The sequence below is a fragment of the Parus major genome, chromosome 2, assembly GCF_001522545.3.
Source record: "Parus major isolate Abel chromosome 2, Parus_major1.1, whole genome shotgun sequence".
Classification (NCBI taxonomy): Eukaryota; Metazoa; Chordata; class Aves; order Passeriformes; family Paridae; genus Parus; species Parus major.
Genome location: NC_031769.1, coordinates 122,506,402 through 122,528,710, shown reverse-complemented (window position 1 = coordinate 122,528,710; position 22,309 = coordinate 122,506,402). Strand labels below are relative to the sequence as shown.

The following is a 22,309-nucleotide window of genomic DNA, read 5'->3' as shown; positions in this document are numbered from 1 at the left end:
CGAAATGGCTTGCTGATGGCAAGCAACTGGTCCCTGAAGGGCTGCAGATGAGATCAAGGTCAGGAGTCATAGTAGAACATACTGAGGGGTTGTAGGGTGTCAAGGAGAAATGCAGTTCAAATTGTTTTCCTTCAGGGTAGGTTTATGTAATTAATAGGTTAAATAGCAATTTGACAAAAAGGTGTGGCATTCTTAACTGTTAAGGAAATATGTTGATGTATAACACAAGTTATCTGATTGTGAGACATAACCCTTTGTTTTAGGTGCTATAGTGCTATGCTTTGGTTTGGGCATTAGACTTTGAAGTTCTTGCTGACTTTCCTGCTGAAAGTAGTCTATTGGGAAACCCACAGGACCAACATTATGTTTGTGTAGAAGACACATAAATCTCTGGGGAAACGTGGCACAGATCTCATGAGTAAATGCAGAATGAGGTTTAATTTTCTTCCTGTAGGCTTCCTTCTCTTCTAAATCTAGATTCTCCTGTACTCTGTGATAACAGCATTCACTAAATTCTGTCCATGTTAGCAGTATGCTTCTAGAGGACAAGTGATGTGGACACAAATACAGGCAGACAACATACTACTGCTTTGGAAAGAATTTGTGGAACTGAGTTTTACCTGAGTTCAGTAATTTGATCAAGAACAAGGTTTCTTCTTTTTTTCAGCTTGACAGCTGCTAGGAACATGTTTCATAGAATGCTTACAACTAATTACAGACTTGCAGAAACTTTTCCCCCTGATTTTTCAGTTGATTGTGATGTAGCTGTTTGATATGAAACACCACAGGAAAATCGTAGTGGTGATTAATGAATTTTTGATTCCCAGACCAAAGGACAGTATGGAGTGCCATCAGAAGCTGCTGAAATGGGAATGGAATTTTATTGGTTAGATAGTGAATCTCTATAGCAATTAATAGGAAATGTTACTTAATGCATCTTCAACTTAGATGAATGATGTATTTATGTACATATATACACACAAACACACGTGTACATATGTATACATACACTCGTCATTGCTCCTTACTAATAAACAAACCTGATTTCTTTCCTCTTGTATTTTAAGATTTTTATTTAGATTATCTTTTTTAAATTATTATCTATAAGACTGTTTTACCTCTTGAATAGAGAATTAGTTCTGTGAATCCACAATCATTCCAGCATGCATTTTCCCTGCAAACTGGTCTCTGCAATTAGAACAGAATTCCTTGTTTTTGGCAAACTTCATGTTTAAGTGTCAGCTACAAAATGGGAAGTCTTTTGCTGCAAATTGTGTTGCATAAAAGGTGTTTAAAATGGTCTTACTGCAAGCACTAAGGACTAATAAAAAATGAATCATTACAGTTATTGCATCATATTGTTTTTCTTTGTTTCCCTGAAGCTGTGAAAGCAAAAGTTGATGAAGACCATAGGGATGTTTTTGGTTTATATAGGAATTTGGCAGAGTTTTGGGTTCTGGATTTGGAAGGGGAAGATACAGCAGTTTGAGTGGATGCACATCCTTATCAGTTCATTCTCAGTACTCCCCTGCTTTGAAGTAACAGCCTTTTGTTCCTGAGCTCTGTCTCTGGGCTTCCCTTCTGTCTTAAGGTCTAAGTGCAAACCAGCAGCTTACTTTGAGTTCCAGGATATCTGCAGCATTCTAGCCACAGTGGTCCCAGTTACTAGGGACAGAGAGATCAAGCAGGGTACAGTGGAAGAGCTCATATTTGCAGTGCAGTAGTTTTCACCACTGTTGTTAACCTTGCTTGTGGCTGCACCCAGTATGTTCAGAATGGACACTTTTAAATCTGATCTGAAGAGTAGTAAGGGACGGAGTCTCTGCATTGGCCTTGAGCATCTCCAGTGCTTCCAGAGTTTCTGTGCCAGATGAATGAGACACCAGAATGTGCACAGACTCCTGGGCAGGGCTGTGTAGGAAACACTGGTTGGGATGTAGCGTTCTGCAACTAGGTTTCTCTCACAGAGTAGTGGGATGTGTTCTCAACAGGTTTCCAGTCTCCTATTATAGCAGCAGTTGTCATTATATTGAGCTTTAATACAGCTTGATAGAAGGAAATTTAAAGTGCCTTTGGTTTTCTTCCTGTAGTTGGGGAACATGACTTTGGTGTCTTCTCATCAATTTTCTTTGTGCTCTTGCAAAAACAAGCTGTATACTAATGTTAGCTGCTGTTTGGCGGACTTGTGATAATCTAACTTTTAATTCTTTATTCATCTCAAGGGTTGCTGAGGAGTGACTCTATACCTGAGGTTGGAGAGGATGTTGCTGCTACAGTCAGTATGGCAGAAACACTCTCAGAAGAAGAACGGGATGAGCTAAGAAAAGAGCTTGCCAAGGTAATTCTTTTGTAAATAGTTCTTAAACTTGTTTTCTTAATGTAAATCTGGGATAATGTTATCTTTGAACCTACAGTTAATGCTTTGCATAGTTTTTCTCTGAGTGTCTAAAGCTGGCACTCCTGTGTATTGTACAGATAGGAAGGAAGAGTGTCAAGGGGAAAAGAACAGCCAGTTCTAATGGGGAATTAAGCTGGAAGTGCTGAATAATCTTAAACTAAGATACATAAATACTTAACACATTTTTTTCTCTAGTGAGAAAGGGGTCAATCAGCAAAGAGAACATGGTTGGAAGGCAAAACCCAAGTATTGTCTCAACTGGTGTGGAGTAGCTAAAGCTGTTTCTTTCATGAAGAATGCTTTGTAGTCATATCTGTGTATGCACTGTATTGCTAATGTCTAACCATGTTACTGTTCTTGTCCATAACAGAATATTTTTAAGAGTGAGAAAAAGCAGCATTCTTTGAAGGACAGACAAGCAAATAATCACGCCTGATACATGCCAAAGTCAAGCTTTTTTAAGCAGACAGTCTTTTTTTTTTAGTAGCTCTATGGGACTTTAGGACACTTATGAAAGACACTAACTTGAGCGTACGGTTGGCAAACAAAGATTAGCTTTAAATTAAGCACATTTAATACATTATTGTATTTGGCAGTCCTGAGTATCATTTCATGCCAAAGGTAGTGAGTGTGGGCTGGTCCTGCTAGGATACATCACGCTGGACTTGGGACAGATATCCAAACAGAGGTGCATTGAAGGTATTGTAAGGAGTACAGTAATGGGCTGTACTCCTGTAAGGAGCTTAAATGAGTGGGCAGCCTGATAATCTAAAGTAGGGTGATCTTGCCTGGGTGAGGAAGTAGGATTGGAGGTATGCCCTTGCCTTTGTACATATGGCCTTAGTGCCTCTATCACTTCTATAAAGCTCACAGAATGGCATTGTAGAACTGTGCTGACATCTCTGGTCATCTTTCCAGAGAGGCTTAAGTGGCCATCTGAGTAAAGAAGGAAGTATACCAACAATATAGTTTTCTAGTTACAGAGCAGGTGCTGTGTGTTGTGTGTTTGTGTGGGTTTTGGCTACTCAGTCTGCCACCATTTCCACGCTTGCTCTGGGGAAGATGCTCCTGTGGCTGGATCCAGTCTGCAGGTGCTGGCTTAAGCCACAAAAGGACCTTTCTGTTGAAGCAAGGCAGCAAAATCTGTGTATGGATCAGACATGCTCTGAGCTTCCTGATACTGGTCACACACTGGTGTATCTTCTGACGTGGAAGTAGAGTATGGGCTTGGCGATTGTCCCAGGTTTGACTAATCTTCAACCTTTACGTATCATAGGTAATAATTTCTAGCTATGCAATCTTTTAGTTACCAACTTCCTTGTACATATTCCAGTAACAGAGCTAGCTGCAGGTAGATTACTTTCTCACTAGCTCTTGTTGCCTCTGTTGGATTTCTCTTTTAGTATTTAGGAATGACTGTGAAGCAATGTTTCAAACCCCTGTTAGCCATCCCATTACTGAAGTCTAGTAGATGCAGTAAAGAAATACATAGTTGAATGGTTGGGTATATTCCTTGTTAACTGTTAATCACTTGTTAACAACTCTCGTGCCACAGGTGGAAGAGGAAATCCAGACGCTCTCACAAGTGCTAGCTGCCAAAGAGAAGCATCTAGCAGAAATCAAGAGAAAGCTGGGAATTAACTCACTACAGGAATTAAAGCAGAACATTACCAAAAGCTGGCAAGATGTTACATCAACCACAGCGTATGTACCAGCTCATGATGATTGTGAAAACTGTTTAGATCTTGTGTCATGTCTAAACACTCTGTTCTTGTGAAGTGAGTATAAATAACACAGTTGTATTAAAATATTCCCTGGGTAAATCAACATAGATTTTTTTAAAAGTAGAGCACTGCAAGCCATGTCTCATGCAAAAGAAGAATGATTGACCAAAATTTGATCTATTCTAACACACATTTTTGTCTGATAGAGCTGAGATACCAAAGTGTCCAAAGTCCAACAGAATACCCTTCTTTTCCACCCTGAAAAATTGTTATAAATGGAGCCCATGCAGGAAGAGCATGAAGTCACAATTACTGTTCTTGCCAAACACAAATATTAATATTAAGGTCTAGAGCAAGCTACCTTCTGCAATTAATGACCACAGAATGCCATAAGATGTGACTGAAACTCTTTATAGGGAATTTTATTGACAGAACTGCATGGTACAAGAATTTAGACACTTCACAAAAAAACAGGCCTTTTTCAGAGTGTGTGCCTAGTGTTGTTTTTTTGTTTTGTTTTCTTTTATATTCTTTTCAGTTTGTTTTTTTTATTGATTGATTTAATATTGACAATATTAAATTCAATATTAAATATTGAATTTAATATTGTATTTATTTATTGATTGTTTTCTGTGTCAGTTTATTTTATATTTTGCTAAATCCTACAATAGCAGATCTGTTCTAGGGTGGGATAGTAGGTGCATGTTGGTGAACTGGGTCTGTTCAGAGGTGGCAGAGATGCTGTGGCCAGAAGGCTCAAAATAATATCTTAAGTAGGTTTTCTATTAGACCCCAAAGCTGAAGTGTACCTCTTCCTTTGATACAAATAGATACACACTAAAAGTTTCCTTATGTGTTCTATTAAAATAACTGAAAATAAAATATTTTCTTGAACACAGATACAAGAGAACATCAGAAACCCTGTCTCAGGCTGGTCAGAAGGCTTCTGCTGCTTTTTCTTCTGTTGGTTCCGTCATAACCAAGAAATTTGAAGATGTCAGGTAGGTTTCTTTACCTTTTCCTGAGTAATTGCATTTGTTTATTTAAGCGAGTGATCACTGCAATAAATTTATGTTATTAACATACTTAGTACTTCTAAAAGCTAATCTATCAAGAGCCTTCAGCAACTGTTCTAGGGGAGGTAAGAGACTTGCTGCAGAATCTGCTTATATGTCCTCACTGATGCTGAGGAATTCTGTGGTGTGTATTTTACGTAGGCAAGAGAAGCAATATGTGCTACCACCTCCTCTGCTGCTCTTACTTTTCTGGTGTGATTGCAGGCGGCACTGTCTGCCTGCCTCTGTGGGGTGCACATAGCACTATCATTTCTGCTCTCTTTCTCAGCTTGTGGAATATTATATTTAACAACTAATATCTTTATCTGTTTGTATTTTGTTGTTTGGCTCTTTTTGTTGTGTTTGTTGTTTTTGTTTTTTGTTTGGGTTTGTTTGTTTGTTTGGGTTTTTTGTTCCTTCCAGGCGTGTTTTATTTCTTTCTAAGCTGTGCTACCTCATAGAAGTGGCTTGATTTTATTACATTTTTAAGAGACTATTGGCACTTTCTAATTCTTAACTACTGTTGGCATGCAACATATTTTGACTTTGTGCCAAATGACACAGCCCTTGGTACACGTTAGGTAAGTCTGCCAGTCATTCTTAGAAGTATTTTGAGCTGCTTGCAAAAATCCTGCTGGATGCAATACAATCAGATGCTTAGCTTACAATTCCTTGATTATATAGTTCTTACTACTGGAACCTATACAATTATTCATCTCCACAGGTAATTTCTTGTTTATAGCCTTAATTTTCAATTGTTGGGCAAATAAAAATTCACACATTCTCACAGAATATTGCTGCTTTGGCAGCAGTGTAATAAAATCAGCCATGTTAAAGTGCTGCCATTAACCTCTTGCTTTTTGAAGTCTAGTGAGAAAACACTTTGAGTACAGCTACACAGTTACATATTTTTCTTCAGATTTATCAGAACTTCCTTTCTCTTTTTAATGCTTACTCTGGCATTGTGCAGACTACAGGCATTTTCACATTCCTTTAGGTAAGGTGGACACAAGAATTGCTTCTGAAACTAAGCATGTAGTCAGACTGTCTCCATTAAAGTTCTTGATTAAAGTTTGTCTGTAAAAAGTAATTTCTTCTTTTCTCCAGTGTTAGTAAGGGTAAAACTGAAGCTCTTTTAGTGTCAGGGAAGATGTTACTTCATGTTCACCTGGTAACTATCTCAGAACATGAAATATTGAGTATACATAATAATTAATTAGTCTCTCTTCCTTTTTAGAAAGAAACCAAATAAAATGATTCTGCAGGGTTTTTTATCAAGAGACAGAATATGGTGTTGAGGTCAATGGCATGCAGGATTCCTCCTTCTTTGTACAGTGTTTGTGCTGTGGCAGAGTAGAGATTTTTTCCTTTTTATGTGTATTACAATGGCTGTTTAACATTATGACTCTAAATTACTAGAGTCTAAATGTAAAATAGTTTATACATTCTTTGTTCATAGTTTGTCCACTGAAACAGTCCTTGAGTTGATTACTTTAGCAGGGCCAGTATTTTAGTTACTTCATCTACATTACCTTTGATCTAAGCAAATACTTGGTGTTTTCAGTAGTTAAAAATCCTGTGTAACAACTTCTGTGAATTGCTTCTCAGCCCATCTATGCACACCTGACTCTTACTTAATCTTTTCTGTACTTTCCCACTAAGTAGCTAAAGACAGCAGTAGGATCTCTATAAAGATGTTGGGATTTGGCTCCTAGAATACTAAGTGGGAGCTGTTGTCCTAGGGGAGGAGGTGGGCAGAAGCACAGGATGCTATGTGAACTCAGTTTGGTCAGGTATAAGAACAGAAGCCAGTCTCAAATGTCCCGTTCAGCATCAGTGAGACAGTGGGAACCTGGAAGACTTCTCTGTTCTGTTTGGATGCAGAGCTCACCTGCTCACATAACAGGTGTGACTTTTCTACTGTAAAGCTGTGGTGCTCCCCAGTTAGTACTGGACTATTGCACTGGACAAGTACAAGCACAGACTCAGAGCTGTCTTCTACTTCAGGAATACCTTAAGAGTGTCCTAATTACTCCAGTTAGTGGCTTTGTGGTTGTTGAGTACAGTTTATCAGAAACTGGGCCACTGGGAGGGAATGTAACAGTATCAGAGAAGTCCACACTGTTGGTGTGCTTCTTAGGAAGAATCATGGTGGTTCAAGGTATTGCTATAAATTCAGGGACAGCTGTGTTTAGAAAACACAACAAAAGTGTGAAGAATTAGTGCTGTTGAAGATCTTAGTTGCATTTGAAACAAAAGATTAAAAGCCTTTAAGTTTTTTTGGTTTTTTGCGAGAACCAAATTAATCTGGAATTCAGCTGGTGAATTCAGGTCCAAGGGCTATATGACTACCCAAGGCCAACTCTGGACTTCAGAAAGGTTTAGATGCCTAAATTCTTTCCTGGAAGTGAGAATTGATGGGCCTGATACTTGAACTAATACTGAATATGCAGGTGCATTTTTGTTCTTAAACTCTTACATTGACTTCATTGTGGCTTTACTTTCCCTGTATTGTTTTGGTTGAGGGACTTCTCAGCTATAGTGGTGTGATTTCTTTCATGTTGGACTATTTCTATGTATTCCAAGCAGCAAACATCACACGCAGGTCTTTATTTGGGCACTGCAAAGTGATGTAATAGGAAGCTGCAAAAGGGAGTGAGGCAGCTGCTGGAGCTGTGGTTTAGTTAGTTTTGGCGTAGCTCTATAATAAAACCTGCCATATAGCAAGCCCAGAACTTGTATTAATTCACGTGACAATGAAGAATATAAATTACAGTCTAGAAGACAATCAGCTTCTCTGTGTTCTGGAAAAGCCTGTGAAACCCAGACTATCCATAAGAACGAAACACAGGAGAAATGGGGTTGGGGAAATAGAAGAAACAGAGCTGTGCATTACTGACATGTCAGGAAAGCATCTGGCCTTGTGTATCTGATTCCGAGTACGCTGTAACTATAAATGAACCTATAGTTGTGCATCTGCCTTAAGAGATCTCAACCTTAAGAGAACTTCATTGTTTTTACTGATGAGACCTCCTAAAGAATCTCTTAAAACTTGTTCTGAAATAAACAGAGCTTTTTTTCTTCTTTGAATGTATCTTCCATTGATTGTGCTGAGATGCTAATTGAAAGTTTGGAGGTACATCTTACAAGAGAGCTGTTCCCCTTCCCTCCTATCCTCCCTTAGCAACTGTCTTGGAAAGTATTCTCTTGAAAGACATCATAAAGCCCAGACAAATTTTGACATTCCATATATAGTCATGAAAAACTGAGATAAATCACTTGTAATAATTCTAAGTTACTGTTGTGGTATTTGGTAAGAAATTTTTAATGTATAAGGCTTGTTTGTATGTGCAGTAAACACAGATTTTCTGTATGGAACTAAATTAGATGACAGGTGGTGTTGAGGCTATTTGGGAGCTCTTTCATCTATATATCCAGTTATCTTCTAGGAGTAGATGTGTTTTCTTGCTAGACAAACAGTAACTGTATAGCAACACTGGCAGGTTATAGAAATCCTCCATGAATTTCAGAACACAGGACCAGAACTTTATCCCTGCTCCCAGCATAAACCTGACCTTGAATACTGACTGATGTGGCTGCTTTTGTTGGATATTATATATTGACAAGTAGATAACTTGTATCGATGAATGTAAAAAACTTACTGAACTGAAAGGGAAGCCTTCTGGATGAAGAGTAATTCTTTTAGTAGGAAGATCAGCTGATTAATAAGACTCTCAAGTGTTTGCTACTTGTACTTGATATCGCCAAAATTGTAAATGAAGCATGACTCCTGTTGCTTGTGAAACTTGAGCAGACAGACAACAGTAAGCTAAGTAGAACAAGTACTAACAAGCATGGCACCTGAATTTGTCTAAAAGAGAAAAGGTTGCTGCAGCTTTTGCTCTGATGTACTTATATATGCGTGTGCATGGCTAAGCAATTTAAGAAAGCAAACCCAAGCAGTTACTTAGACTGTATAAGATGATTTGGCTGTTTACCAAAGCTAGTTTACAGAAGTCAGCTCTCTAAGACAATTTCTTCTCAATGTAATACTTAAACTAACGTTTCGCTTTCTTTTCTCTTAATGCTGGCATTTAGTATACGCTCCATACAACATTCAATTAGTATGCCTATTATGAGGTAACGTATGCATAATCCAGCTGTTTGGTTTATTTATTTTCATGTGTGGGATCAAGTCAGATTAAGCTTAAGTCAACTAACATAGTTTTATATAACATAGTTTTATAAAAAACCAAAAAACGCACCCTGCTTTGTACTAACATATAGGATAAAATTTGTTTTATTTGTGGTTAACAGAGGTGGTTATCAAACATCTGGAAAGTGACATTTCCCTACTGTTTGGAAAACTGTAACAGCTTTTCCCTGTCTGATAGAGTGTAATGCTACTAAGTGATTCCAAGTTTAAAAGGCAGTAGCTTGGCATATGTTTTTGAAAATGAAAGTTAGTAAAAAAACCCCTGTGGTTTCACAAAAAAGTCTCTTGGTGATCTGGTATGCTTCCCTTTTCTCTCTGCTTACTTGGCACTGTGTCCCTCCATCTCCTCAGAGCATGGTTTGATGCATGTGTCACTGTATGCTTTCCCAAAGGAAAGAGTGCTGCTAACTGTGGGTGACCTACACAAATTCCAAGCAAAGGAAGAAGCAAAGCTGCAGACTTCTTTTGAAAAAATACCCTTGTGTTCAATATTTATAGAATACATTTTTGAGTAATCCTTAGTCCTCTTCCACTGAAGACAAGCATTTTCCATCCTATGTAAAGGCAGAAAAAGTGTACAAAGCATTGCACAAATTTGCACACAGCTACTTGGAGCAGTAAGCCACCCTTATGGCCCTAATGAATTATTATTAATTAATAATTATAACTAATGAATGATGATTAATTATTATCCAGTCCTCAACTCTGGAAATACCAAGCTGTCCTGCTTTTTGTATGCAGAACTTACTATTTGTAATTACAGCTGCCTTTGGCACTTAAAGGCAAGGGAGAATCTCACATAAACTGAACATGCTACAAGAAAATGCCACTGTGAAGCATGTTTTATTTATTGAACACGTAGAAAAGTAAACTGAATTAGTTTTCCTGTAAAAAGTGAAAAAACTGTGATGAGCTCTCTTCAGCAATAATATATTAGGCTAACCAGAAGTGATGACTAAGATTTTCTGAACAAATGCTTTAGGCCAGAAATGTGTTTGAAATCACTGGGAATAATAATCTAAACCTAAAATACTTGCTAGTTCTCCTTTCCAAGTTGATATGAAGGATCCTATTGCTAGACCTGGCAATGTTTAGTTGCCAAACATGAAAGTGAGCCTGCAATTTGAATATGTTTGAATTTTAGTTTTGTAGTACTTGGGGCGATCCAGATGTAAACTATTTTTAGGCTATCTTTAAAACAGGGAAAGATCCCTGAACAAATCTCATGTTGCTGTTGGGAAAAAGCAATTGTCTACTTGTTTTGTGATGTTTATGGATTAACTAGATGTGATTTTAATTCTGTGGTTCCTTTTTTTTTTTTTATTTTCATAGAAATTCTCCTACTTTCAAATCCTTTGAGGAAAAAGTTGAAAACTTCAAGGTAAGAATTTCTAAAACACCTGGGTGATTGTGGAGCCGTGAATGTGGAGAAAAGACTCAAGTGGCTTCTGGGCAGCCTATTTTTCAGTTACTGGCAAACTGTTGAAGAGGTGCTTAGATGAACATCTTTTAAAGTGCTGTGGAGATGGTTTCTCTGCCTAATGATTTGCAAATAAAATAATGGGGCTGCCTGCACCTCATACAGGATGATGCCTTTAGAAGAACAAATAGCCAGGTAACCTGTACAAAGAACTAGTATTAGGTATCCAAAATAATTAATACCTAATACTAGGTATCCAGAATTGTGTAGGCTTTTATTTCATGCCTTTCTAGGGACTAATACCCTACTCAGGAGAATAGCTTGGGATATGTGTCTCATTTCTGGCATAAAAGGCAAAAGGCCTTAGCACCTTTATTTTTTACTTCACCCCCAAAAGCCTCAAGTGCCAGAAACAACCATTAATAACTTCTCCAGGTAAAAACTCACTTTAAAAATAACTAATCTGTGTAATCAGAACCAGATTTGACTTCTCCTGGGCACACTGGGTTGGATGAGAAGTGTGCAAGTGATAGCAAGGGGAACTAGCCTTCTCATGCAACTAATTGGCATTAATACCCCTGCAGTCCCACAGAGTGTATATGCAGGGAAGTGAAACTGCAAACACGTTACCTGGAGAAAATAAAATAGTTGCTCTGTTCCTCTAAAGATCTCAGGTATTGCTGTTGAGACTCAAAACTGTCCAAAGTTCTTTCTTGAGAAATACAGACTTTTAACTCTGAATCTCCTAAAGATTTCATGGCTTGAAGGGCTGCATACCTTTTTCCATTTGTAACTGAGGGTGTGTCAACCTTTGGACTCTGGAATCAGCTCTGGAATAAGGGCTACTTCATGTATCTTAAAGTTAAAGGGAGACTGCTGTGTTAATTGGTGAGTGTTTCCTGCCCCAGATATGTACAGATTTGTTTTAAGAATATTATGGAGGTCTCCTAGACCTGGAAAAGCTTCTTTGTTGAAGAGAGTTATTAAACTCACAGATACTGGTTTTGTACAGTTAAGCATGTTTGGTGTGCCAAGTAACTACTATGCTTTTTTGGGGTTCTCTCTGTGTTCTAGTCTAAAGTTGGAGGAAGCAAACCTGCTGGGGGAGACTTTGGAGAAGTTCTCAACTCTGCTGCCAATGCCAGTGCCACAGAAACTATTGCAGAACAGACAGAGGAAGAGACCCACTGAGACTTCTGTCTCTGTCCTGCTACCCACTGCCAGATGCTGCAAGGAAAAACCAAGCACACTTGTAATATTCTCTGCGCTCTTTCCACTGGATGTGCTTTTATTTAGCACGTAGTTATTTTACCTGATTAACTGATACCAAGCTTGTTTGTGGGTTCAAACTATTTTTGAAACTGTAATACATTGTTTGGGGTTTTGTGTGGGAAGGGGAATTTCTATGCCTTTCAAGCATTTAAAGGACTTACCTGTAATTTGAAGACAACCTTTAAAATATAGCAATGAAAAAAACTCTTTTGAGAAGTTAATTATATTGTACAGATACTGTGGATACATAATTTCTTTTCAATCTGTAGCTACTGCTCAAATTAACCCTTACAACTCTGCTGCTGCTGCCAAACTGAAGCTTGTTACTTCGCTCCCTTGTGATCGATTCAGTTGAGTGTTGCCTGCAAGGGACACTGGACTAGGAGACCGGACAAGGAGGGAGGGATCACTCCCAGCTAAAGAAAGGACTTCAGTTTCAGCAGACTTTACACAGGTTATAGCAGGATCACACATAGGTAGGAATGTACTGTCTTTTGAGCGTGTTCCTCATACAGCAGGTATGGATAAGTAACACAGAACATGTAAAACTTACCCATCTGTCTGTGCATTGTCCACCTCAGAAACTTCTGACCAATGCAGATGGAAGCAAGATGCCTCATAGTGCTGGTTTGGTTCAGTCACCATAACATTTTCAGTCTTGTTTTTTGTACAGGATGTCACTGTGGTAAGATTACACTCTCCTGAACATTTGACCAGTCACAAATAGATTCATCTTCATTCACATGTGGTGGTGTCACAGTCACACTAACAAAGAATGGAATGGAAGAAAAAGCCTGACTCCAGAAGTGGTTCATTTTTAGTCATCAAGAGAATTGCTCCTGTATTCTAATGTTGTTTCCCTTGTAGGCTGGACCCTGAAAACATCTGCTACACCATCTTACTCTTTTTTTATGTATTTAAGGCCTGTACCTCAAGAATACATCTGTTCCTGTTCCCAGAAGTCTGTTTTGAGAGGTGCACAGTGTCATAGCTCAGCATAGGTCTCCTAAAAGATGTGCCCTCCTACATCTTGTTTTGTCTGCTGTACTCCTCAAATTTCTTGTTTCGTGTGTTTCTGCCACATGGTTAGGACATTTTATCACCGTGCTTAGAAGTGGAAACAAGTTTTGCTACATTTGTGTGAAATCCATGAAACTTCAACTGCCACAGGTGTCTGGAGGAAAAAAGTTGGCTCCTGACAACCTTGCTATCATGTCAAATGTAGAATGTATGCTTAATTACATGTGAGAAGCTTAATAAAAGTGTATGTGAGGAATGTATTGTCCTGTGAACATGGAGGATAATGTAAATGAGTAAGGAAATTTCATTTCTAATTGAAAGTCCTTTAAGTTTGGTTCAGTGCAATGCTGATAGATACTACTGCACTGCTGGGAATCTGTGTGACTTAGCTTGGCATTTCTAGAGAAGACTGAGCCTACATTGCCTTCTAGTGGCTTACACAGAATTACAAATCACAGAATTTTTAGGGTTGTAAGGGACCTCTGGAGTTCATCTAGCCCAAACTCCTGTTGAGGCAGGGTCACCTCTAGGGCAGGTTGCACAGGAATGTGCCCAGGTGGGTTTTGAATGTCTCCAGAGTGAAAATCCATTACATTCTTTGGCAACCTGTTCCAGTGCTCTGCCACTACATAAAATTAAACTGCCCTGGTTACATCGTGAAGTTCAGAAAACAGGCTGACATGTTCCCTCAGCCTCTGACAGCTCCACTGTGACAAAGGAGCAGAGAATTGAATGTATAAAGAGAATGGAGCTCTTCCTCTTTTGGATCAATAACCGTGTAGGGCAGGTTCTTCTGGAACATGATCCTTATTGGATGGGTCTTTTATTTATCTAACTGACAAAGAGAAATGTCATCTAGTCCAGAGCTGAGCTTTCTGTTTTCCTGAAGGGTTTGTTTTGTTTTTTTTTTTTTATAGGACATATGGCAGTCCTTTTATTAGAACACATTATTACACTCCAGGAGCTTTTGCTGCATCTTCCTCTGCCCATACTTTCCTTTTCTCCATGGAGGTGGTTTTGGGGCTGCTGTGATCACTGAAACTTCGAAACACAAATCAGTTTGAAACACAGAATCAATTAGGCTGGAAAATACCTCTGAGGGCAGGGAGTCCAACCTGTAACCAAGCAGCACCTTGTCAACTAGACCATGGCACTAAGAGGGGCTCCAAAGGGAATGGCAGAAGGTTGTGTCAGGGAATGCTCAGCTTGGATATTACAAGGGTTTTTACCCAGAGGGTGGTTGGGCACTGGAACAGGCTTCCCAGAGAAGTGGTCACAGCACCAAGGCTGGCAGAGTTCAAGAAGGGTTTGGACAGTGCTCTCGGGCACAGGGTGTGACTCCTGGGGGACATCTGTGCAGGACCAGGCGTTGAACTCGATGATCCTTGTGGGTCCCGTCTAACACAGGTTATTCTACGAAGTGCCACGTCCAGTCCTTCCTTAAACACCTCCAGGGGTGGTGACTCCACCCCCTCCTTGGGGAGCACATTGCAACGTGTAATTACCTTTCCCGTGAAGAAATTCTCCCAGATGTCCAGCCCACTCTTTCCCTGGCGCGGCTCCAGCTCCGTTCCCCCATCCAGTCGTTGTCGCCTGGGGGCAGCATGGCGCCCGCCGTCCCTCACCCAAGATGGCGCCGCCCACAACAAAGATGGCGCCCGCGCTTTGCTCAATCCCCGCCTTGCCCTCACCCAAGATGGCGCCGCCCACAACAAAGATGGCGCCCGCGCTTTGCTCAATCCCCGCCTTGCCCTCACCCAAGATGGCGCCGCCCGCCTCAGCCCGGCGCGCTGCGCCTGCGCGGGGGGCGGAGGCCCCGCCCCCCGCTCAATGATGGCGGCGGCGCTGCGGGCCCGCGCGGCCGGGCCATGGCGGCTTCTGGTGGCCGCGGTCCGCAGGGGCAGCGGGGCCGCGCCGGGAGCCGCCGACACTCCTCCGCAGCGAACGGAGCAGCGCCCGGGCAGCGGCACCGCGGGTTCTGTTCCCCTGCAGGTGAGGGCGTGAGGGGATTGAGCCGGGGCAGCATCCTCGGCCCTAGTGAGGCCACACCTGGTGTGCTGTGTCCAGTTTTGGTCTTCTCAGTATAAAAGAGACGAGGAGCTGCTGGAGAGGGACCAGCGGAAGGCTGGAAAGATGAGGAGAGGTCTGGAGCATCTCCCTATGGAGGGGAGGCTGCGGGAGCTGGGCCTGTTCAGTCTGGCAAGACAAGACTGAGAGGGGATCTCATCAATACATATAAATACTTCACAGGCAGGTGCCAACAGGCTGGTGCCAGAGTGTTTTCAATGGTGCCTAGCGATAGCATAGGGAGAAATAGCCATAAACTACAGTACAAGGAGTTTCACCTCAACACGAGGAAGGACTTCTTTGCAGTGAGGGTGGCAGAGCACTGGAACGGGCTGCCCGGGGAGGTTGTGGAGTCTCCCTCTCTGGACACATTCAAAACCAGGAAACCCACCTGGATGCATTCCAGTGTCACCTGCTCCAGGTGACCCTGCCTTGGTAGGAGAGTTGGACTGGATGATGTCCAGATGTCCTTTCCAACCCTAATAACTGATTGTCTCACTGCTTCACCCTCCATACTAAATAGCCTGCAAAAACAGGACATCTCATATTTCTTTTTAAGATGCTCCTACAAAAATGTAATGTAGAAAGCATGCAAGCAGTTTTAGTTGTGTAGAATGCTGCATGGGCAAAGCTGTGTTCTGCTTTTTGCAGGTTAGCAGGGAGGATGTGGAAAATCTCTTACTGATTTTATTGGGTCAGATCAAAGACCTGTTAAACCAGTATTCCAGAGACTTTTAGTGGAAATATAAAGACTTTTTATGAGTGAAACACCTGTAGAATTGTACATGTGTGAAGCCAGGATAAGGAACATCAGGATGAGGATTGAAAGGATGCTGCATATTATTGTGAAAACCCACTGTTCTCTGGGAAGCTGTCTTTAGCAGTAAAATTGGGATGGTGTGCTTGGCAGGGCCTGCACTCTGGTAAGCTGCAGCACAAATGATTTGTCAGGAGCAAACTCTGCTCCTGATGTGCACAAGGAGGGTCACAGGTTTGTGTCCCATATCTTCTGTGCCATTTGTTTTCCTGTTACTCCACCATGAATCAGCTGTAGAGAGAGAAATGTGATTTATTGAGGGTGCAGTAAGTAGAATTCTGGAGCAAAGGGCCACCCCATCAACAGCTGCTGACTCCTGAAGGGTGTAAGGATGTAAGCCCTTGATTGAAGGATGTAAAAGATTAGTCCGAAACCTCGTTCACCATTACCAGACAGGAATAATGTCAGAGGTCTGGTGAGACCTTGATAGCTGGCAACCTTCATCCTCAGTGTTGTACCCAAATGGATTTTCCCCAGATGCTTGTTGGGAATCCAGGGGTATGGGAGTGTGAGAGGATGGAACTTGGGAAAGAGTGAGTGGTAAAATAAGTTTAGAGATTTTATGAATAACTATCACTTTCTCACACAATGCATTGAGTTTTGTCATGGTGATTTTTCCCATAGCTTGTGATAGTGTCCATTAGCAGACAGGTAGGGAAACAGGAAAAAAGTTCTTTGTGTGTACTGACATACTGCAGAATATCTCTTCCAGACTGAAAACCCCTGACCTCTGCTTATTCCTCAGGTGGAAGTGGTTCCATGCTGGTGTTTATCCTTGACAGTTGTCTTTTTGTAACTTTTTTCAGTTCTGTTTGACCACACCTGTATCTGAGATTATTTGAAATGTATTCAGTAGGATATGGAGATTAATGCTGTGAATTATTATGACAGGACTTGTTTGGTACTGCAGGTTGCTGAATCCAAGACCTGATACCCCAAATTACTGCATAATCTATAACATTCAGTTTTCCATTGAAAATCCACACTACTAGCAAGGCTGGCTGTGCAAAGATCAAAAGTTTTCCTAACTCATGAGCTCAGGTGTTGTCCAAGGGGATGTCCACAGAAGAGTTTAAGAACAGAATCACTTGATGTAGCTGTAGCAGATACTGAATGCTACTCTGGGGATTTGGGGATCCCCTTTTTGTTTTTCTGTTGAAGTGAGTAGCTGGAAACATTATTTTCTATCTACATAATCTCTTTCTATCTGTAAATGAATTGTTATCAAGCTGTTAAAGCTTCTTAACTAACTCAGATGTATTCACAACATCATTTTCAAGTGGAATTGTATACATGAATACATAATGCATTACTAGAAATCAAACTAGGGTTTTGAAATGAATATCTGGACTACAACTCTGAATTTCTGTACACTTTGCTGAGCCACTTTTTCACTTGAGCCAGAAGGAAAGTAGCTTGCTTTGCAGTGCCTAGTGATGTTCAAAGCATAATAATGAGATAAAGATTATTGTGAGTCTACTTTCATGCTGCTCTTAGCCCAGGTAGTGCTCAGTGAGTCTGAGTGTGATGAATGTTTATTCACTGATTGCTCTTTGAGGAGTTTACTGAAGAGGGAGTGGGTTTTGGTGAAAATGAGTTAGTGGTAGAAGGTAGCATGAAACAAGAAGGAAATGAAAGGGATTTGACTGCAGTGTAATCTGTTCATTTTGTGTAGTTTTCTTGAAATCATGCCATCACCACTTTTAGCTGATACTTGATTATTAGAAAGTATGTTACTTGGTAAATAAACTTTCCACAGCTGGGAGCAGTCCTGATGCTACTTTGGTAAAGCTGGGTAATACTTATGGTAGGATGCACTGGATGCTGATGGAAAAACTCAAATATTCAGAAGATTTTTTTGATAAGATCCTTCTAAGAGGAGCACACACTTCTTTCTGGAGAGGGTGTGATGACTTTAGGTGTAGTCCCTTCTGGGGGTCACAGCAACTGCAGAATCTACTCTTGGAAGCAGGGGGAATGTGGCCTTGCTCATCCCATACCTGAACTACAGTCAGAGGAAAACTTGTGTTCCTTATCTGAGCTGACAAGTAGTGCCTGTCTTTTGCTGTGCTTCATCCTCTAAGAGCCAGAGGTGGTGTTTGGATTCTTTATGTTTTTCTTTCTTTTGGGAAGAGGCTTGGTAATGTTTCTGTATGGGTTTCCTGTGTCAGCTGTTCATTAATTTTTGAAACTGGATGAACTGGCTGATATTTGGTTGGCAGTGGCTTAGGTTAGGCAAATATAAGTAAACTTGATAAATGGACATGTTAACATGTGTTTGTCTTCAGATGATTAAAAAAACATGGTGATGATATTTTTCCTAGGCAGCTCTTTTAAGTTTTTTTGCAGCAATGTGTGCTGCTGACCATACCTCAGAGTTGCCTGGTGGTGTCTCTGCTGTGTTTGTAATTTTTTAGGGGTTTGTGTTTGTGTTTTAGCTTTCACCTTCAGTTTACAGTTCTGTTGTTACTGTTTTGTAAAATGTGCAACTTACAGACAAGGCACTTAAATGTTGATTAAAATTGTTGAAAAGGTTGCAACTTATTGTAATCCCAATATCCTGATAAACCCTTACAGACAGCTTGCTTCTTGCTGTGTTTCCCTTTTGCATTTTTATTTTTAAGTTTTGCATTGTAAACAAAGGAAAAAAAAAACAGGTTTAAAGTTCTTTTTTTCCTCTGTGGAATTGCTTAATGAAATATTTTAGAAGGACCAATGCTGTAAGTGTTACCTTCATTAATGGATTAAAGCTGCTTGCCTAGAAAAATAGGAAACCTTGTCTTTAGGAAGGATGAGATGATTTTTGATACAGGTAGGGAAATGTTTTTTGAGCTGTCTTGTTAGCTCAGTTACCAAAGTTTGAAGAAAATAAAGAATAAAGACACTAATTAAGAATAAATGCACATTATTTTCTTCACTGTGAACTAAGTAGTCTAAAAATGTTTCAGATATGAGTGGTGAAGTTTGTCAAGTGTCCTTTTAGGTGGAAATGGGCTATCATTAAGTTAACTTTGCTGCTAATGTGCTGTATGTGTCACCGTGTGATAAAGCTGCTCTGATGGGACTTTTTCATGTGAGAGTAGCAGGGTACAAGCATCAGGGGCTGGTTACACGAGCAGAAAGTTGTCCTTGCTCAGAGGGAGGGATGTGCAGCCCCTGGCTCGGCCGGGGCAGCGATGCTGCAGCGAGGCCTGGGTGAACATCCCCGCCCGGCACAGCAGAGGGCGCCGCTTGTTTCCAGATATCGCAGCTAAAGCAGCACGTTGGAGGAATTTCCTTTTTAATTCCTTGAATGGTGGAAGGGAAAGCAGGTATTAAGAAGAAACGTAACTGATTTTGTGTAAAGTTCACAAAGGAAGAGATTAGAAGTTATTCTTCCAGGCACATACATGTTTTTGAATTGACTTAGCCGTGGGTTCTTTGTGAAAGGATTAGTAAATTTGAGGAAGATATCTGTGTATTTAAATGTCACTATTTAAAAAATAAAATATCAGTATTCATTAAGAAAGAAAATGAAAAAATATTTTCATAGGCCATATAAAGGGCTGTTTTTTCTGTTTATGTTTTAGGGGAGAAATTAAAAACTAGAACACAAAAGTCACAAGTTAAAAGGAATGTATTACATTTCTGAAAGCCACATGGGTATCTTTATAAAGAATGTGTAGTCTTTTTGCTTGTGCAGTATTTGGACATCCACAGTTTAAAATGAATGTGTGACACTGGACATTTTGAAATAAAATAGTAAAAAAAAAATAGAATTATTTTCGTCTAATAATTGATGGGAAATGTTTCTCTCAGTCTGCCCACCTAACTTAGCATTTAGAAGATGATTTTGCTGAAGTTGCAGTTATTTGAGAGCAAAAATGCTGATTAATATTTAATGCAATTTTTACTTTACTTTCATAGTGTAATATTTCTTAGTATACCTGTAATTTTTGTGTGATTGGAATGCTTTGCTAGTGCTAATAAATAACATTCTTTGTTCGATTACAAATTTGACAGCATTTTATAAAACCTGTATGCCAAGCACAGAGGTCACTGTTTCAGGCAGATTATCTTCTGGCCAGCATTCAAGTGCTGGAAACTGCTGACTGAGAGAGGGACTTGCCAGCTGTGGGGTTTGGGGGATCTGGAATGAGTAGTCTTTACCTCGAAGTTTCTCTCTATTTGCTTTGCTAGATTGTAATTCTGTGTTTGAGAAACTTGGGTTATGTGTGCTCAAGCTATGCTGTGAACATGTCCTGGTGCTTTCAGGTTTGTGTTAAATAAGGAATGTGTCACAGCTGTCTCATCATCCTCCCAGCAGGATCTGCTTGACATGCTGGTTTATATTAAAGTAGAAATGAACCTGTTTGTCCTTCTTTTGACCTCGGTGAAGGAGCAATTCTGTCTTGTGAATGCTCTGGTTGAGGCACCAAAACTTGTTTGTTCTGACTTGGGCTTGTCCCAGCTGAAGGCATAGCTGGGTCTGTCAGATGACCTGCTTTGCATGTGACAGAAGTCTTTGCATGACAGGATTTTGTAAAACTCACACAGTGTTGGAGCAATTGGACAACAGAGGAATCATGCATGCTGCCCCTTTGGAGGACTTAATTATAACTAAGACAGTAACACAGTCACTGCTGCCTATCACAGTCAGGTACTGAGGAATAAAATTCATGTGTGAAGGCCCTGGGCCCTTTGTCCGTGGTTGACTTGAGCAAGATGAAGATTACAGCTGGAAGAGTTGTCTCTGGAACTTGCTTCTTCAGATAGCTCTGGGCTGGTGAGTGGTTGCTTTGGCATTGCTGGAGGTCCATGAGTGGTAGGTGATATGACTTTGATGACTGGCTGTCAGAGAGAAATCCCCAAAATTAAACTGTCTTGGGACTGCCAGTATCATGAAGAAAAGGAAGTGCATGTCAGGTGCCTAGGCTTGATTGACTGCATGTGAGATATCTGGAGGAAGGTGTATGTAACCATAATGTGACAGTAAAATAGGAATTGAAATGCTTTCTAGTGGTTACTATTATCAACAGGATATTTACATTCCCTGTTGCTGTGGGAGATCCTGGTTATTCTCCTCTTATGACTATTGAAACAACATTCTGTCCCCTAGGAACCTAGAAAAAAAATGTCTGGAAGAGCAGGGTAGTGATAAATGGAGAAAGGCAGATACTGGGCTCAAAACCCCATGGGATGTTCTCAGGACTGTGTGTGCTCATCTGGTTAGATTTTCTTTTTGACATAATCCACTGCAGTAGGTTCACCTACTTCCTGTGATTTAGATGCTAATGTTCTATTTATTTGCTATAAAGTTATCCTTAAAAGAAAATACAGAAAAATGTTTCATGTTTTAAATTCTATATAGAAGTTATTTAATTTCAAGAAAAACAAGCTGTTTTATTGTGACCAAATTCTGTGCTATTTTGTGTTGTGAAATAAAGTCTGAGCTCAGCGTTGTTTAGTAAATGATCCACCTGGCTAGTCAACAGCATATTTTCAAAGCTGCATTTGAAATTCTTTATGAAAGTCTTGTTTTGCAGTTTCTTTGCTGTGTATCCAGTCAAAATGTGAAAATAAATAGAAAACCTTCCTTTTACTACAAGCACAAAGAAGCTGGTATTGAGTCAACCAGTGCAGCAGATTGTACATTTAGAGGACTTGTTGGCTAAGCCTTGGTGGTTTGGGTAGCAGTATAGGGTGTTAGCAATATGACTTTCTGATTTTAAATGGGCAGCTGATTGATGAAAAGTTTCAAGAAAGGACCTAGGAGCAGAAGATGCTTAATTTTTGTGATACAGCTGTGCTGACCTTCCCCTCCCCAGATGTCCTCTAATGTTTTATGCTGTTCCTCGTAAGCACATGCTCAGTTATATAAAGTCACAGGAAAAAAAGAAAAGTATGCTTTTAAATTTTAGTCATGTGTTGCTGTATATAATACCAAAACACCTAGACTCAAACACAATAGTGTAAACCTTTAACTCTTCTGATAATGGGCAGAGATAACCATAATTGGCTAAAAAAATCAACCTTATTTGCATTTACTCTGATAGCATGATATTTGTTGTAGGACATAAAAGATTAATCTGTTAATTGGAAAAAATGGCATTTGTTTTCTGAACAGTGCTGCTACACTTGAGTTAGTAGAATGTTGTAAGGCATTGGTAAGTTAAATATGTTTACAAAGTATTTTGGATAATTATGCTCTTTCATGAGTAGAAGAACAGTTTGTATACTGCATTTCGGTGATAAGGTTATCTTCAAATAGAAAAAAAACCTGCAAATAGCTTTAACAATGGAGGTTTCTAGACAATGAAGAAGTTACGATACTAAAAGTT

At 40.0% G+C, this 22,309-nt stretch overlaps 2 protein-coding genes across 8 annotated transcripts in view; both read left to right on the top strand.

The window, feature by feature from the left end:
* Positions 1 to 13,365, top strand: part of TPD52 (tumor protein D52) — a 38,782-nt gene extending 25,417 nt beyond the window's left edge. For 3 of the 7 annotated variants that reach the window (XM_015619253.1, XM_015619260.1, XM_015619257.1), the window contains exons 2-8: positions 2,223 to 2,338; positions 3,954 to 4,102; positions 5,022 to 5,123; positions 6,148 to 6,174; positions 9,276 to 9,317; positions 10,726 to 10,774; positions 11,888 to 13,365. In XM_015619253.1, coding sequence (XP_015474739.1) covers positions 2,223 to 2,338; positions 3,954 to 4,102; positions 5,022 to 5,123; positions 6,148 to 6,174; positions 9,276 to 9,317; positions 10,726 to 10,774; positions 11,888 to 12,004 — 602 coding nt within the window. In that variant the 3' untranslated portion in view covers positions 12,005 to 13,365. The remainder of the gene's footprint in view (positions 1 to 2,222; positions 2,339 to 3,953; positions 4,103 to 5,021; positions 5,124 to 6,147; positions 6,175 to 9,275; positions 9,318 to 10,725; positions 10,775 to 11,887) is intronic. The other 4 variants (XM_015619254.1, XM_015619258.1, XM_015619256.1 and 1 more) reach the window with 2 other exon arrangements.
* A 1,558-nt stretch (positions 13,366 to 14,923) lies between these two features.
* MRPS28 (mitochondrial ribosomal protein S28) overlaps positions 14,924 to 22,309 on the top strand; it is a 79,923-nt gene continuing 72,537 nt past the window's right edge. The window contains exon 1 of the mRNA XM_015619227.1: positions 14,924 to 15,097. Coding sequence (XP_015474713.1) covers positions 14,936 to 15,097 — 162 coding nt within the window. The 5' untranslated portion in view covers positions 14,924 to 14,935. The remainder of the gene's footprint in view (positions 15,098 to 22,309) is intronic.